The sequence below is a fragment of the Petaurus breviceps genome, unplaced genomic scaffold, assembly GCF_028583685.1.
Source record: "Petaurus breviceps papuanus isolate PSGF00001 unplaced genomic scaffold, PetGlider_PUasm1.0 174, whole genome shotgun sequence".
In the NCBI taxonomy this organism is placed as follows: domain Eukaryota; kingdom Metazoa; phylum Chordata; class Mammalia; order Diprotodontia; family Petauridae; genus Petaurus; species Petaurus breviceps.
The window spans coordinates 21,514,175-21,529,025 of NW_027185761.1; the positions used below are offsets into that span (position 1 = coordinate 21,514,175).

Sequence of the window (14,851 nt, forward strand, 5' to 3'; positions counted from 1 at the left end):
AGGAGTTAACGAAGCAGAACCCAATGCTCCTGACTCCCAGCCCCACTCAGGGCAGAGAAACTACAGCTATCCCTTTCACATCACCAGGGTTAGGGGCACGACACCCCCATGATCTGGAAAATCTGGGTAAAATTTTCTGGCCCTTCCTTCATACCAGAGAGGAAGTCTGAATTTTTTCTTTTTCTTTTATGGGCTATTTATAGTATCTTATTGTAAAATTTAGGCATATTTATGGTACTAAAAGATAAAATATGTTGCTATTATACAATACTATGCATCTATTTTATGCATTTCTGAGTTTCTAAACTTTTTCTATGTTGTCTGCTGGCCTTTTTGTGTTGTCTGTGTCTTCTGCAAAATTCTCAAAAAGTTCCCATTTAATTTCTTTTGCTGACCTATGATATTTTGAAACCGTGATGGGGAAAGTCATGATGTGGAAGGGATAACTGGACTTGGGTCTCTCCTCTCAGGATAACTGTGCCAGATGATCTTTATCCAGAGTTGATTAGAAATCAGGGTTTCAGTCATGAAGTGGTCCCTAGCTTACTGTGCAGCCTTGAACAAATCTCTTTCCTTCTCTGGTTCAGTTTCCATGTCTGTAAAATGAGGGTGTTGGATCACGTCAGGAGTTCTCAACCTTTGTTTGTATTATGGACCCCTTTGGCAGTTTATTAAAGCCAATGGAACCCTCTCAGAATGGTTTTAAATGTATAAAATAAAATATATAGAACTGTAGTTAATTTGGCTATTTCCTTGTGACTGTTGGTACATGGTTGCGAGTCAGCTTGTCAGAGTTAGGTCATCGTCTGTGGCAATGGAAGGAAGAAGCTATCTGCATCCAGAGAAAGAACTGATAAATAGAAGTATACATAGAACAATTGTGTGTATGTATGTGTGTGTATGTATGTAGGTATGTATACATACATATTTGTGTCTAATGGCAGCCATCTGGTGGGGGAAAGAAGAAAATGGGGATAAAAGGAAGTTACACAATAACCCCATTATATATTTAAAAGGAATAGCAAGTTATACAAAATACAGTTGCAGTTTCATGTACAATCATCTTTTTTTCTGTTATAATATGTTATGGAAATGCTTATTTTATTACTTAAGTTCAGAATAAAATAAATTTAAAAAAATACATAGGATTGAAAAAGAAACCAATGATATTAAAATAATTATCAATGTATTTTTTTTGGAGGGGGGGAGAAGGCAAGGCAATTGGTAACTTGCCCAAGGTTGCACAGCTAGTGAGTGGGTCAAGTGTCTGAGGTGGGATTTGTACTCAAGTCCTCTTGCCTCCAGGGCCAGTGCTCTATTCACTGCGCCACCTAGCTGCCCCTCAAAGTGTTTTTAGGAGTAGTTTAAAAACCCCTGGCTTAGATGATCTCTAAAGTGCCTTCTAGCTCTGGCATTCCATAAATCTCTAAGTAAATTGACTTGAGCATGTAACAGATACCCACTGACCCAAGGGAGTGGGGGTGGTAAGGGGTTAGCCAGTCACATACATACACCCTTCCAAATGGGAAATAGGGTCAGTAACTAAGGAAGATCAGCAAAGAGAGGACTCCTTTACCCCGTTTTCTCACTATTGTTTCCTTTTCTCCCTCCTCCATTCCATCTGCAACCCTGCCTAGTGGGCAGATTCCAGAGATCTATGCAGTCGAGTAGCAAAAGCTGGTAGATACGAGGAAGAAGGAGAGGGTGCCCAGTGAGTAACTTCTGAAGGGATGCACATCATCAGCCTCACTCTGTGCCCTCTTCCAAGGTCCTTCATCTCTACTCTACCCCCAATGCAGCCTGCTGTGATTCAGAAGGGACCTGATGATTCAGTATTTACTCACATCTGAATACAGTGGCTACATACAGACATTTTAGTATAAGGAGTGAAGGATTACAATGAGTCTATGCTTCCAATGACATATTTTCTAGTTCTCTTTGTGTCTGTGCTGCTCTTGCTCATCTGGGACTTGGTCTATGTAACTTTCAGGGCTCAACCTGGGGCCAATGCCTCCACGTGTCTGCTCTATTGACTGAGCTCTCTGCCATCTCAAATGGAGCCCTTTATCTGACTTTCTGATAGGTTAGTGGCTCATCATAGGACTATAGATTCAGAGCTGGAAGATACTTTTACTCCCTCATTTTAGAGTTGAGAAAACTGAGACTCAAACAGTGACTTATTCAAGGTGTTGTAGTAAGAAGTATCAGAGGAGGAATTCAAACTCTGACCCTCAAATTCCCAATCTAGAACTCTCTTCCTTGCAATGTTGTATTCCTCTTCTCTTCCTGAGGGAATGTAATCTTCGCAAAGATATTGCCTATGTAGTTTTTCTTCTTTATATCCCCAGTCATGAATAATAAATTCTTGTTGAATTGAACTTGTTGCATATAACACTCACCACCAATGTCCTTAGCTTTGATGTTAATGGTACACATTCTCCTAACAAAGGAATAATGACCTATGGCATGAGATGAGGCTCCAACATCAGGGATGGGCAACACTGAACCATCCACACACTTTTTGCCTGGTTGTCCTTGTGACTGTTGGTACTTGGTTGCAAGTGGGCTGTCCAAGGTTAGGTCTTAGTCTGTGGCAATGGTCAGGGTTCAGTCTATGTTAGAGTTAAGAGTTCAGTCTATAAATAGTGTTAGTGGGAGGCAATCTATAGCTGGGAGTGGGGAACAGTCTTTGGATGGGATGTACTAGTAAATATTTGACTACAAGAATAAAAGCGACACATATATAGTACTCTCTTTAAATTTAATCTGCATTACTAACATTTTCTCCACAAATTTTTAAAATTCTAGACAATCAACAAAACAATAAACCAAGCCCTGCCTTGTAGTGTTTGCCAATTTGTGAGGTATAAATGCTCCATTGAAAAATTAAGAGTTGGTTCTTGTGAGCTGATATGAACCAGGTCCAGCATATTTCTGGTCTTTGGCTAATCCACACTTTTCCATCTTGTGCAGAGACTATTGTGATAGACTTTGTCAGATTCCTAGCTGAAATCATGGTGCAATATACCTATGGCATTCTCTAATCTACCAGTCTTATAACCTTGTCAATAATGTGGAAATATTTTTTACATAACTGAACATGTAGAACTTCTATCTGATTCCTTGCCATCTTGGGGAGAGGGGAGGGAAGGAGGGAAGAAGAAAAATGTGGAACTCAAAATCTTATAACAAATGAATGTTGAAAATTGTCTTTACATGTAATTGGAAAGAAATAGTTAAAAAATTTTAACCTTGTCAAAAAAGGAAATGAGTTTAGTTGAGCATAACTTATTCCTAGGGAACCTATGCTGACTCCCAGGGAACACTGCTTTCTTTCCTGAGTGATTCTCCAATTAATGTGACTGGGAACAGAAAACAGTCAATGAGTTTAATCCACATTTTTCCAGCTCCTTGAACTGTGCCTGATGTGGCTGACAGTGGGGAGTTGTGGAGGTTTTGAGCAGGAGAATAATTTTGTGTTTTCACCTTCCAGCTCCAGCCAGAGCAGCTAGACTGTGGTGCTGCCCACCTCCAGCATCCACTCTCCATCCTGCAACCTCTCAAGGCCACACCAGTGTTTCGTTACCTGGGGCTAACTTCTGTGGCTGTGGCCAGTGTCAACAACTACACCGTTGTGTTCCTGGGAACAGCAAATGGAAGGCTCCTCAAGGTAATGCAGTTGGTTTGGGTTGGGTCGAGCCTTAAGCCCTGGGAAGGTGGATGCATCCAGCCACCAGCTCTCCAGGGGCAAGAGCTCACCTCTCTGTGCCCCTGGAATGAGCCACTGGTTAATTCTCATCTTAGTTGTCATTCAAGATTTATTTCATGAATTTGCTGTCACAAAAGATCCTTTGGAAGCAGAGCTTAACAAGTTATCATTGGGACTCAGAGATGGAAAAATAAGATCCCTGAAGTTGTATAACTAGTTAATAGGAAGGTTAGTATTAAAGCCCAAACTGTTCCACTGTCTGGACTCACAGAATCTTGCTGTAGAAGGTCAGAGCTGAATGGGACCTTAGCTCATCTAGTACTATAGCACAGTGGAAAGAATATTGGCCTTGGGATCAGAGGATTTGGGTTCAAGCATTGCATCTGGTTCTGCTGCTTTACAAACTGTGTGACTTTGGACAAGTCACTACACCTCTGTGGATCTCATTTTTCTCATTTCTAAAATGAGGAGGTTGGATAAAGTGGCCTTGAGGTTGCCTCTAGCTTTAAATCTGGGATAATATGATTTTCTCCTTTTATAGATGAAGAACTGAAGCCCCGAGGAAGGAGATGGTTTGCCCAAGTTGGTGAGGGAGCTAGGATTTAAACTTGTGTGCCCTGACTAGAATCCAAGGCTCTTTCCTCAATACCGCATCGCCTCTCACCTTCTAAAGCGCTAAAGCCCAGTAGCTGCAGCCAGGGTGCAGGCCTTTTGAGACTGCACTCAATGAATGCCAATCCCTTGGGATTCAATAATAATTCAGTTCAGCAAACACTTCTTAAGCATCTGCCATGTGTCAGGCACTGGTGCAGGAATACGGAGGAAGAATGAAAGCAGCCTACCCCTAAGGAGCCTACACTCTACTAGCTTACACCACTGCCAAAGTCTCTTCGGGGTGCAGAACCTGTGGGCTTGAGGCCACATGTGGCCCTCTAGGTCCTCAAGTGCGACCCTTTGATGGAATCCAATTCAAAGGGCCGTACTTGAGGACCTAGAGGGCCTGGATATTATTTGGAGGCTCATCCTGATTGATATCAGTGCTTGAGACTTTACTGACAAAATTGGAATCATTCACCTTGAGTTCCTCTTTTCCCAGTCTGTCTCAGAACTCCTTGACATTATCTGCCACTCACTCCTCCTTTCTTCCAAGTCTCTGACAAAGAGGTGATCTTTCTGCTTGCCAAGACCAACCCCTCTGCGTGCATCCTTGACCCCATCTCCTCCCATGTTCTCCAGCAGATTGCATCTTCTATCATCCTTTCTCTTTCTGTCTCTGTCTCTTATTCTTTTTCTTTGTGTCTCTATCACACACACACACACACACACACACACACACGAGCACCCCTTCGCCTTCTCCCTATCTACTGGTTTCTTCTCTACCATCTTCAGATGTCTTTAAAAATGTTAACTAGCCCTCACCATCCTTTCAAGCCATTGTCCCATATCTCTCTTACTTTCTCAGCCAAACTCCTGGAAAAAGCTGTCTCCTCTTTCTCTCCTCTCATTTCTCAAACCTTTGCAATTGGCCTTCCTGTCTCATCATTTACCTGAAGCTGTTCTATCCAGAATTACCAGTGTTCTCTTAATTACAAATCTGATGTCTTTTCCCAGTCTTCATTCTCAATTTACCTGTTGCATTATTAGAATGCTGCGGCCCCCTCTCTTCCTGGATGCTCTCTCTTCTCTGGCTTCTCATGACATAGCTTTCTTCTGGTTCTCCTACCTACCTGCTTCTATTGTCTCCTCATCCATACCTGCCAAGATTCCATTCTAGCCCTCTACTCTTCTGCCTTTACTTCCTCTCAGTAATTGCATCAGCTTCCATGCATTTAACCATAATCCAGGTAGTATCATATGATACCCCACCACCACACACACACCAACTTTAGGCTCTTTCCTGAGCTTCAGTCCCATCTCACCAATTACTTAATATACGTGTCAACATGGATGTACTGGCGTTACCTCAAACGCAACATGTCCAGAGTAGAACTCTATCCTCCCTCACATCCCTCCTCTTCTGGAACTCACTATTTCTGCCCAAAGCATCCTCATCCTTTCCATCTTCCATGTTTGGAACCTTAGCACGTTGTCCTTGACCTCTCACCCTCCCTCGCCCCACATGTCCAATCAGTTGCCAGATTTGCCCTTTCGGTCTTTCCAGCATCTCTCCTATACAAACTTTTCCACATGCAGCTACCACCTTAGTGCAGACCCTCATCACCTCTCACCTAGATTATTGCGACGGCCCCTTAATTGGTCTGTCTCAAGTCTTTCATCATGGCAGTCTGTCCTCCGCACAGCTGCCAAAGCAATTTTCTGGCCATGTGATTCCCCTACTGCAACACTAGTAGCTTCCTATTCCCTCTAGAATAAAATATAAATCCCTCTATATAGCTTTTAAGCCCTCTCCAACCTGGCCCCAGCCCATCTTTCCAGCCTCACTAGACCTTATTCTCATTCCCATACTAGCTAGATTTCCTCTCTGTTCTTCATCTACCCCTGCTCTTCATTCATCCCAGCCACCCTCTCCATGCTTTTGGCTGGGCTGTCCGACAAAGCTCAGTCACCATCTTCTGCATAAAAACTTTTCTCAATCCTCCTCAAATGCTCATGCTGTGCATTTAATGACTTTGTATTTATTCCTATTGATTCACATTATTCTTATACTGTATATATTTATAGATGAACTTTCCTCCTCCATTAGAATTTGAACCCCTTATGAGCAAAGCTAGTGGCATTCTTTGTACCCATATCCTCAGTCCTTCACATAGTGCCTGGTATATAATAGGGGCTTAATAAAGGCTTGTTGATTGATTGATTGATCAATATCTCTGGTTGGATCCTGCTACAAACCATAGCTCATAGGTAGTGATTTCCGACACTTGTCGGTGCTGAACATTAATCAGAATTTAAGGTCTCAGAGCTCTCTGCCCAGACTAGGGAGCATGGCTAATAGGAGTTCATCAGTTAGAAATCTCATTGTATGGCATTTGATTAGTAGCAGGGCCCGCCAGTAAATTCTGGTCTTGATTAGATCAGGTTTTTAAAACTCCATTTAAGCAAAAGGCCCACCAGTATCTCCCTCCTTTCCCTCCCTCCCTCAGTTTTTTTCCTCCTGAGAAAATGAGTTGATCCACATGTGGACTGAAGTCACCCTGGTAACCAAGACCTTCCTTGCAGGGACAGGGGCAAATGTAGAAGGATTGGCCTATCACATCTGACCTCTGTGGCTTTTCATGCAGATTCTTCCCTATGGCATCTAGGTGGTCCCGGTGGTAGAGTACTGGACTAGAGTCAGGAAGACCCAAGATTCAAATTCTGCTCAAATCACTTAAGTCCCAGCCTTAGTTTCCTCATCTGTAAATGGGGGGGGGTACAATAGCACTCCCCTCATAGGTTTGTGAGGACTGAATGATATTTTATATTTATACACACACACACACACACAAAGAGAGGACAGAGAGATATACTTATATAGTGCTTTACAAACCTTAAAGTATAGTACAATACAATATAATATATGAAATACAATACAATATAATGAAGTACAATATAAATGCTGGTTACAGTTCAATAGAAGTACTCATATATTTATATGTAAGTACAGTATACTATAAATGCTGATTATTATTAGATCACGACATATCTTCAACCTCTTTTTTCCCTTTCACAGTTGTGATCTGTTTGGCATCTTAGATACAGGCATACAATCTTAGGTCTTGAGCCAGAAGGGGCCTCAGAGGTCATGTTGACCAACCCTCTCATTTTGGAGTTGAGGAAACTGGGAGGAGCCGAAGGATCACACAGATATTAGGTTACAGAGATGTGGTTTTGAATCCAGGTCCTCAGCCTGCAAAGCCAGTGTTCTCCTTCCCACGGTAACATTCTAGGGCGGCCAGCTTGACCTCAGTCCCAGGTGGTCACATTCCTGGAGGCAGTCGCCTATAATGTGGTTTCAGGAATTGAAATGCTGGGAAGAGAGGAGTGAATTCAATAACCCACCCCTCCCCCCATCACCCTTCCTGCCTGTCTGCCATTGGAAGAGATGGGAGAACTCAGAAGAGCCAAAGTCTTTCCCCATCTTAGCTTGGGCAAGGGCCTTATGTCTAAGAAGGGGCCAAGTATATGTTGTGTGGAAGCCTTTGAAGCCTGGCGAGGGACAGGATGTAAGGGGTGTGGGGACATGGCCCCTCAAACCCCTCTACACCTTTCTGCAGGATTAACAGCTCTGCAGCTATTATCCTATCAGAGAAAATCAGCCTGATCTGCAGAGCCTCCATTAGAGACAGGCTGCCCAGGATAATTGACTCAGATACTGCTAATCTAATTCATCCACAGATGTCTAACCAGAAGCCCTTGTACCTTGGGGGTTTCGAGTTAACCAAGGATATAGGAGCTCCCTGTAGGTCATAACTTGGACCTGTCTAGGTAGAGACAGCACCTGGACATGAATGGTAGTTTGACTGACTTCCAATAGGAGGAGGGGAGAAGGTGCCATCTGGTGTCTGTAGAGAAGGCCATGGGAATAGGGGGAAAGTGAAGTTGGGTCTCAGAGGGATTCTGGTACGGAACCTGGCCACTGGGAAATCCCCTGGAGGGAGCCGGGTGGGTCATGGCACAGCCTAGGGCAGATGCTTCCTTGGCCTCTTGAAGTAACACGGTCCTGTTTCCCCAGCCTGGGCTTGGCCATGGTTTTGTTTCCCAAGCTGCTCCCTCTCTAACTCTTACCTCATTCTCTGGCCCACTGAAGGAGCGGGTGCCAAGGACATGGCTGACAGTGCTTTGGCCGGCATGCAGAAGGGACAAGGGGGGCTCCCCATTTACTCAGCTAGTGAGAGGGAAGGAGCTTTGATCTGGGGCTGGGACTAGGACTGATTGGGGGGGAGAGCTGAGAGGGGGCCTAGAAATGACCCATTTGTTTGTTTCTTCCAAGATAACACAAACACATTTCATCAGAGCTGTCTGGGCACCCGGGGTGGAGGGGACGTCAAACCCTGGAATGAGAAAGACAATTTGACCCAAGCACCCTCCCAACTCTTAAGGTCCCTCCTTTATGGCCCAGTAATCTGGGGGAGTCTGGCTACATGCCAGTAACCATATGGGACAGTAGAGGGGAGAACACTAGGCCTCTGACTTAGATGGACTCTGCTCCTCCTACTCTGGGTTTGTAATCCAAACCCTGTGTCTGGTCCCAGATGCCTTGCTCCCCCACACAGGTCCATACTCAATGGAACAAACCAAGGCCCTTTCCTCATCTGCTTCACTCAAGTCACTCAGGATTCTGTACTTGGGAGGACCACATTTTGGATTGTGCTTTGTACTATGCCTTGTAATCTAGCAACAAGGCAGCCAGTCACCAGCTGCAGAACCTGGCTCTGCAGAAGGAAGGAAGTGGTGGTTTTGCCCTGCTCAGACACATCTGGAAGAATGTGCCATCCCATTTTAGAGGGGATGTTAGCAAACTGCAGTATGCCCGGGGGCTGGCCACCAGGATGGCTAAGAGATTCCGATCTGTTCTGTACCAAGATTGGTTGAAAGAGCCGGTGATGTCTAGTGCAGAGGAGATTTAGGAATGTGAGTGCTGATAAATGTTTAACAAATAGCTCTGGGGGGTTGACAGTGGGGTGGAGAGGGGTGAATCCATGATACACTTTTAAGTTTAGTCAACATTTTTAGTGTTTGCCTCTTTCTGGGATGTACATACTCCCATTGAAAATTTAACAGTTGCCTCTTACATGCTGGTAAGAACTGGTTCCATTATATCCCTGCTCTTAGGGAGAACCTGAAGGTTGTCTTCAAATATTTGAAGGTTGCAATGCAGATGAGGGATTATATTTATTTATTCTGCTTTGCCTTGAATTCAGAACTAGGATAGAAAAGGGAGACATATGTAGAAAGACAGATTTCAGTCGTGTATGAGAAAGGATTTCCTAACAGAACTGCCTCAAACATTGGATTTCGAGCTAGGAGGATCCTTGAAGGTCATTTTTAAAAAGGCGAGCTGCCATAGTGGAAAGAGTGATAGGCCTGGAGTTGGGAGAGCCAGGTTTAACTCCTGCCTTGGATCATTACTATCTGTATGATCAGGGGAAAGTCAAATCAGCAACACTGACCAGGTACTTTGCTAGGTATCAGGAATATGCAGAAAGGGAAAAGACAGTCCCCATCCTCAAAGAACTCAGTCTAACAGAGCAGAAAACAGAAACAACTACAGTAAACTAGATATAGACAGGATAAATTGGGAATAATGTGCAGAGGGGAAGCCCTACCATGAAGGGGGATCTGCAAAGCTTCATATTGTTAACCCAGAATACTCAGAATAGTAAGGGGACTTGGCCAAAGTCACCTGGAGGTGGCCAATAGCAACCATGATTCAGGTTCAGGTCCTCTGATTTCAAATTCATTGCTATTGTTTTTTTTCCCTTTACTTCATGTCTTCTGTTTAAAGAGAAATTAGAACTGAGCTACCCTGGCCAACAATTCCTTTCTCTTCTTGGGGAGGGCTTAACTTGTTGAAGATGGTCTAGCCTTGTGCCTTAGGGCTGAATGATCTCTGGGGTCCCTTCTAGCTCTAATAGTCATATGACCTGCTGAGCCTGAACGGACAGGTAGGATTTGGATAGGGCAGAGGAGGTAGGAGGGCGTTCTGGGCGGAGGGGATGGCGATGACTTCAGAAGTGAAAGTAAGCGGGATGAATTCTGGGACAGTGAGAAAATTCCTAGCTGTTATATGCAAGCTAGAAGTTTCTTTAGCCTTCCTGGTCAGAGAGATGATGCCCTAATGATGGTGAATGTCAAAACCTTGATAAGTTGTCATGTTTTTCCACTTTGGAAAACACATGTATTTTTTCCCCTTCTGCTGTCTCAGAGGAGGCCCTTCTACTTACCAAAATCACCCTAATAGCTTTTCACTCCTAACCCGACTTTCTTGGCAGATTTCCAGTTACCACAATTACCCTAATTGCCTTGGGCTCCTCCTACTTTCTTGGCAGATTAACCTGAACAGTACCATGGACATCATGAGCCGGAAGTCTATCACGGTGGCCTACGGGGAGGCTGTGCACCACATCATGCAGTTTGACCCATCGGATCCCAGCTACCTCTATGTGATGACATCCCACCAGGTAAGAACCCTCCCCCAGTCACTCCCCTGGGGCTCCATCCCTTCTATGGGTTCTGTGGCCTGAAATGTCTCTGGGGTGAATCTTCCTGATTGGGAGGGCAGCTCCCCTTGATATGGTCACCTGAGAGTTGACATGGGGGGGTAGAGGGTATGGCTCCAGAGGAACCTCATCTGGTGGGTATCCTGGATGGATATTTTGCACCGGCACCTGCTTTTGAGGCCAAGGCTCCATGCCAGGGATAAGGCAGTGATGGGCCATCTGCCAGCCCATTTATACAGACACCTCCTATCCTGCAGAATAGAGCACCCAGTTTTGAATGAAGAATCAGGGGCTAAATCTGTGTCAGAGAGTTTCTCTCAAAGCACAATTCAGATCCCAGCTCCAAAAAAAGAGACCTTTCCTCATTTCCACATTCTCATCCTCCTGAAATTACTTTCTACATACACATCGTATTCTTCCAATAGAAGATAAGCTTGATGAGGGGAAGGATTGTTTGATTTGGTTTTTGTTTTTATATTCCTAAGGTCTGAAGCAAGGGGGGGGGGAACCTGTGTTGAGTCTAAGTTTTACAAGAACAAGTCCTTTTATGAAGGGGATTTGTTCTGTGAAGTTTGGATTTAGTCGGAGGGCCACGTATGACCTCAAGGCCGAGGGTTCCCCATGTATAGTGCCTGGCATAAGTAGGTGCTTAATAAACGCTTATTGAATAGAATTGAGGCAATAATCCCACAGACACAGGGAAAATCCCTTGTGCTTCCCACCACAACCTGCTTATACCCTCATCCCTCTACCATCCATAGGCTTTTTTCATCTCAGGTTAGAGAGCCCTGGACCAAAGACCGAGGACAGGGTGGTATATTCAAAAGAACACTGGACTTGGAGTCCAAAGATCTCTGTTCAAGTCCCCCCTTCAGTGGTTGTGTGACTTTGGGACTTTTCTGGCCCGTAGCTTCCTCCTCCATCCCCCTCAAGCCCCAAAGGTCTGATCCTATGATTCCAGGACCCCACAAAGGTCCCGCTCCTCTCTGTGCCCCCACAAGCCTCCTCACTTCTACTGTTCTGACTGAGAAATTCAAGTTAGAAATTATAGAACAAGACATTGTGTGAGTGAACGGCAACATAAAGATGACAGGTAGTCAATGCAGTAGGAATTCAGAGCAGGGAAAGCTCCCGGTGGGCAGTGGTAATCAAGGGAAGCGTCCAAAAGAAGGCTGGACTGACTGATTGTCCAGGGTAGGATCTCAAAGCCCTTTACTAAAAAAAAAAAAAATCAGCCTGTGCCATCATCCCCTTTTACTGTTGGAGAGACTGAGGCCCAGGCAGGTAAGGCGCTCCCCAGAGTGCTGGCAGAGCTAAGTGCCTGGTTTCCTGCCTCCGGGCCGGGCTCTGCCCTCTGCCCCCACCCCACCTGGGGGGAGAGCAGTCCTTTCCTTTACCTCTCCTTGGAGAGTCCTGATTGGCCAGAGAGGAGTCGAGTTCTGGTTTAAATTAGGTCTTAATCTGTCGAAACAAAAGCAGGAACCACTAATTTTATATTTTTATTTTCTGACCATAATTCCCTCCAGACTGGCCACGCTGGGCTGAGCAACTACTTATCGTGATCCTCATCTTGCTCGTTCCCTCCTCCCCTAAAGCCAGACAGTGAGCCTGCACAGGGCCTCGGGCCCACCCGGTTGCCAAGGAGCTCAGAGCTCCTGCTGGCCGGAGCCCCAGGGCCTCCATCCTCCTGCATTTGGACAGGGCGTGCTGGACCTTGGAGAGATCTGGCTTTGTTCCCTCCCTTTCCTCCACCCCCAGACTTTCCACAAACCTAACTGTGCAAGAATATGTGCTTCTAGTCATTCTATCCTCAAGAGAGGAGGGAGCCCCATGGAGGCAGTGTGGGCTAATGGGAAGAGCCAGCAAGCCTAGGTTCGAACCCTGGCCTGCACTCTTAGTCACCTCTGAGTCTCTATTGTCTTATCTGAAAAATGGGGATAATGAAACGAGGCTTTGGAGTCAGAGGACCTGCGTTCGGATTCTGGCTCTACTGATTAAGTCATCTCACCTCTAGGCTGCTGTTTTCTTATCAGCAGAATGTGGCATTTGAATCAATAAGACCCCATCGCACTCTAAGTCCTATATTCTTTACATTCATGTGATAGCAGCAGGGCTGGCCCTCTGAACACTGTGGTATGGACAGAGCTTAACTTCTTCCTAAGGCACCATTTTGGGTCACTCTCCTGCTCAACAAACTTCAGTAGCTGCCTACAGGACAAAAACCAAATGTCTGAGTCTGGCATTCAAAGCTCTTCATCGTCTGGTCCCATGCTGTCCTTTATAATCTCACTTACCTTCTCCCTTTCCTATATAGCCAGATTGGATGACTTGCATTCCCAAAGCTGCTTTCTCAACACTTGCTAGCCTCTGGGTCTTTGCTTATGTTATCCCCTCCACCTGTGATCAGCAGCTCCTAGGATCACAGGTCTGGGAGCTGTTGGGTGAGATCTTGGGGTTTGTCTAATCCAACACCCTCATTTTATAGAAGCAGAAACTGAGCTTCAGAGGTCAAGTGCCTTGTCCAAAGTCATACAGCTAGAAAAAAGTGGAACTCAGATTAGGACCTCAGATTCTCTTGATTCTAAATCCAGCGTCTTTTCTAATCTATAACATCAGGCCTTGCCTTACCCCATCTCAGCCTGTCTAAGTTCTGTCCATTTTTCAAAGACCATCTTGATTTACCAAGGTCACACAGGTCGTGGTGGTGATGGTGGGAGTAGCAGTAGTAGTAGTAGCAGTAGTAGTAGTAGTGGTGGTGGTGGTAGTAGTAGTAGTAGAAGAAGAAGTAGTGTATATTATAAGCTCCTTGATGTCAGGGACTATCTTTTGCCTCTTTTTGCATCCCCAGCATTTAACACAGTTCCTAGCACATGGTAAGAACGTAATAAATCTTTATTAATTGAACTGAGTAGGAGAAAGAGGAGTAACTGACATTTAAGGTTTATAAAGCGATTTTTACACGTTATTTCATCTGGACTTCACAACTACTGTGTGAGATAGGTGCTCTGAGTATTATTTTCCCCATTCTACAGAAGACTAAACTGCAGCTGTGAGGTGAAGTGATTTTCCTGTAGTTACTACACAAGTAGTAAGTGACAGAGGCAAGATTCACACACAGTCGGTCACTAAACATCTATTTAGCACCTTTTATACACCAGGCTCTGGAGATACAGGACAAATATGAAATGGGCCCTGCCCTCAAGTGGCTTATGTTCTATCAGGGGGGAGCTTGGACTCTGTGACTGCATACCCAAAACCCTTTCCATTATACTGCACACCACACAACACTAAGAAAGTAAGTCCAGCTCTGATACTGAGAGTTGATTATGCCTGGGTGTTTTCCCCTCCCAAATGACACTGACTTTTTTTTTAATCGGGGGTCTCAATGCCTTAGTCCAGGTGGGAATTTCAGGCTCTATCCCTGGCTGGTGGGGGAGAGCCTTTTTTTGGGAAAGGGGCGTTCTTAAGAGCCCTCACACTATACCCCGTCAGTGTATATCCAGTGCCTTCTGAGCGTCCTGGCCACAGAGATGGCCACCCAGAGCGCCAGCCTGTGGGACCACTAAGTGGGACTCTTGTGGGTAGGGAGAGGCCCTGGACTCTTCCAAAATAAGCCATGCTCTTCGTCACCCAGGCCCCAAGCCCCATGATCATCTGGGATGTTTTCCTCCCCTGCCTATCCCCGTCCATCCTCTTAGTGCCTGCCATAAGCAGGGCACTCTCTGTGGCCTTCAGGCTTTCTCTTCCCATGCTATGCTGTCCTCTAGTTCAAGTCCTCATTTGTTCTTCTCTAGACCCCTGTAAGAATTTCTCACTGATCTCTCCTATCTCCAGTCTATCCTTCTTCCAATTGTCAAGATTACCTTCCTAAAACACAAGCCTGACACTGTCACTCCCTTCCTCAAAATCCCTCAGGGGCTCCCTGTTGTTGTGTACAAAGTAAGACACAGGCTGCTTCCAAGCTTTCCAGCACTAGCCT

The 14,851-nt window shown here is 45.1% G+C and overlaps 1 protein-coding gene across 1 annotated transcript in view; it reads left to right on the plus strand.

Annotated features, from left to right (window-relative positions):
- PLXND1 (plexin D1) overlaps window positions 1–14,851 on the plus strand; it is a 204,848-nt gene that overhangs the window by 47,648 nt on the left and 142,349 nt on the right. The window contains exons 2-3 of the mRNA XM_069083882.1: window positions 3,494–3,670; window positions 10,702–10,833. Of these exons, the coding sequence (XP_068939983.1) occupies window positions 3,494–3,670; window positions 10,702–10,833 (309 nt within the window). The remainder of the gene's footprint in view (window positions 1–3,493; window positions 3,671–10,701; window positions 10,834–14,851) is intronic.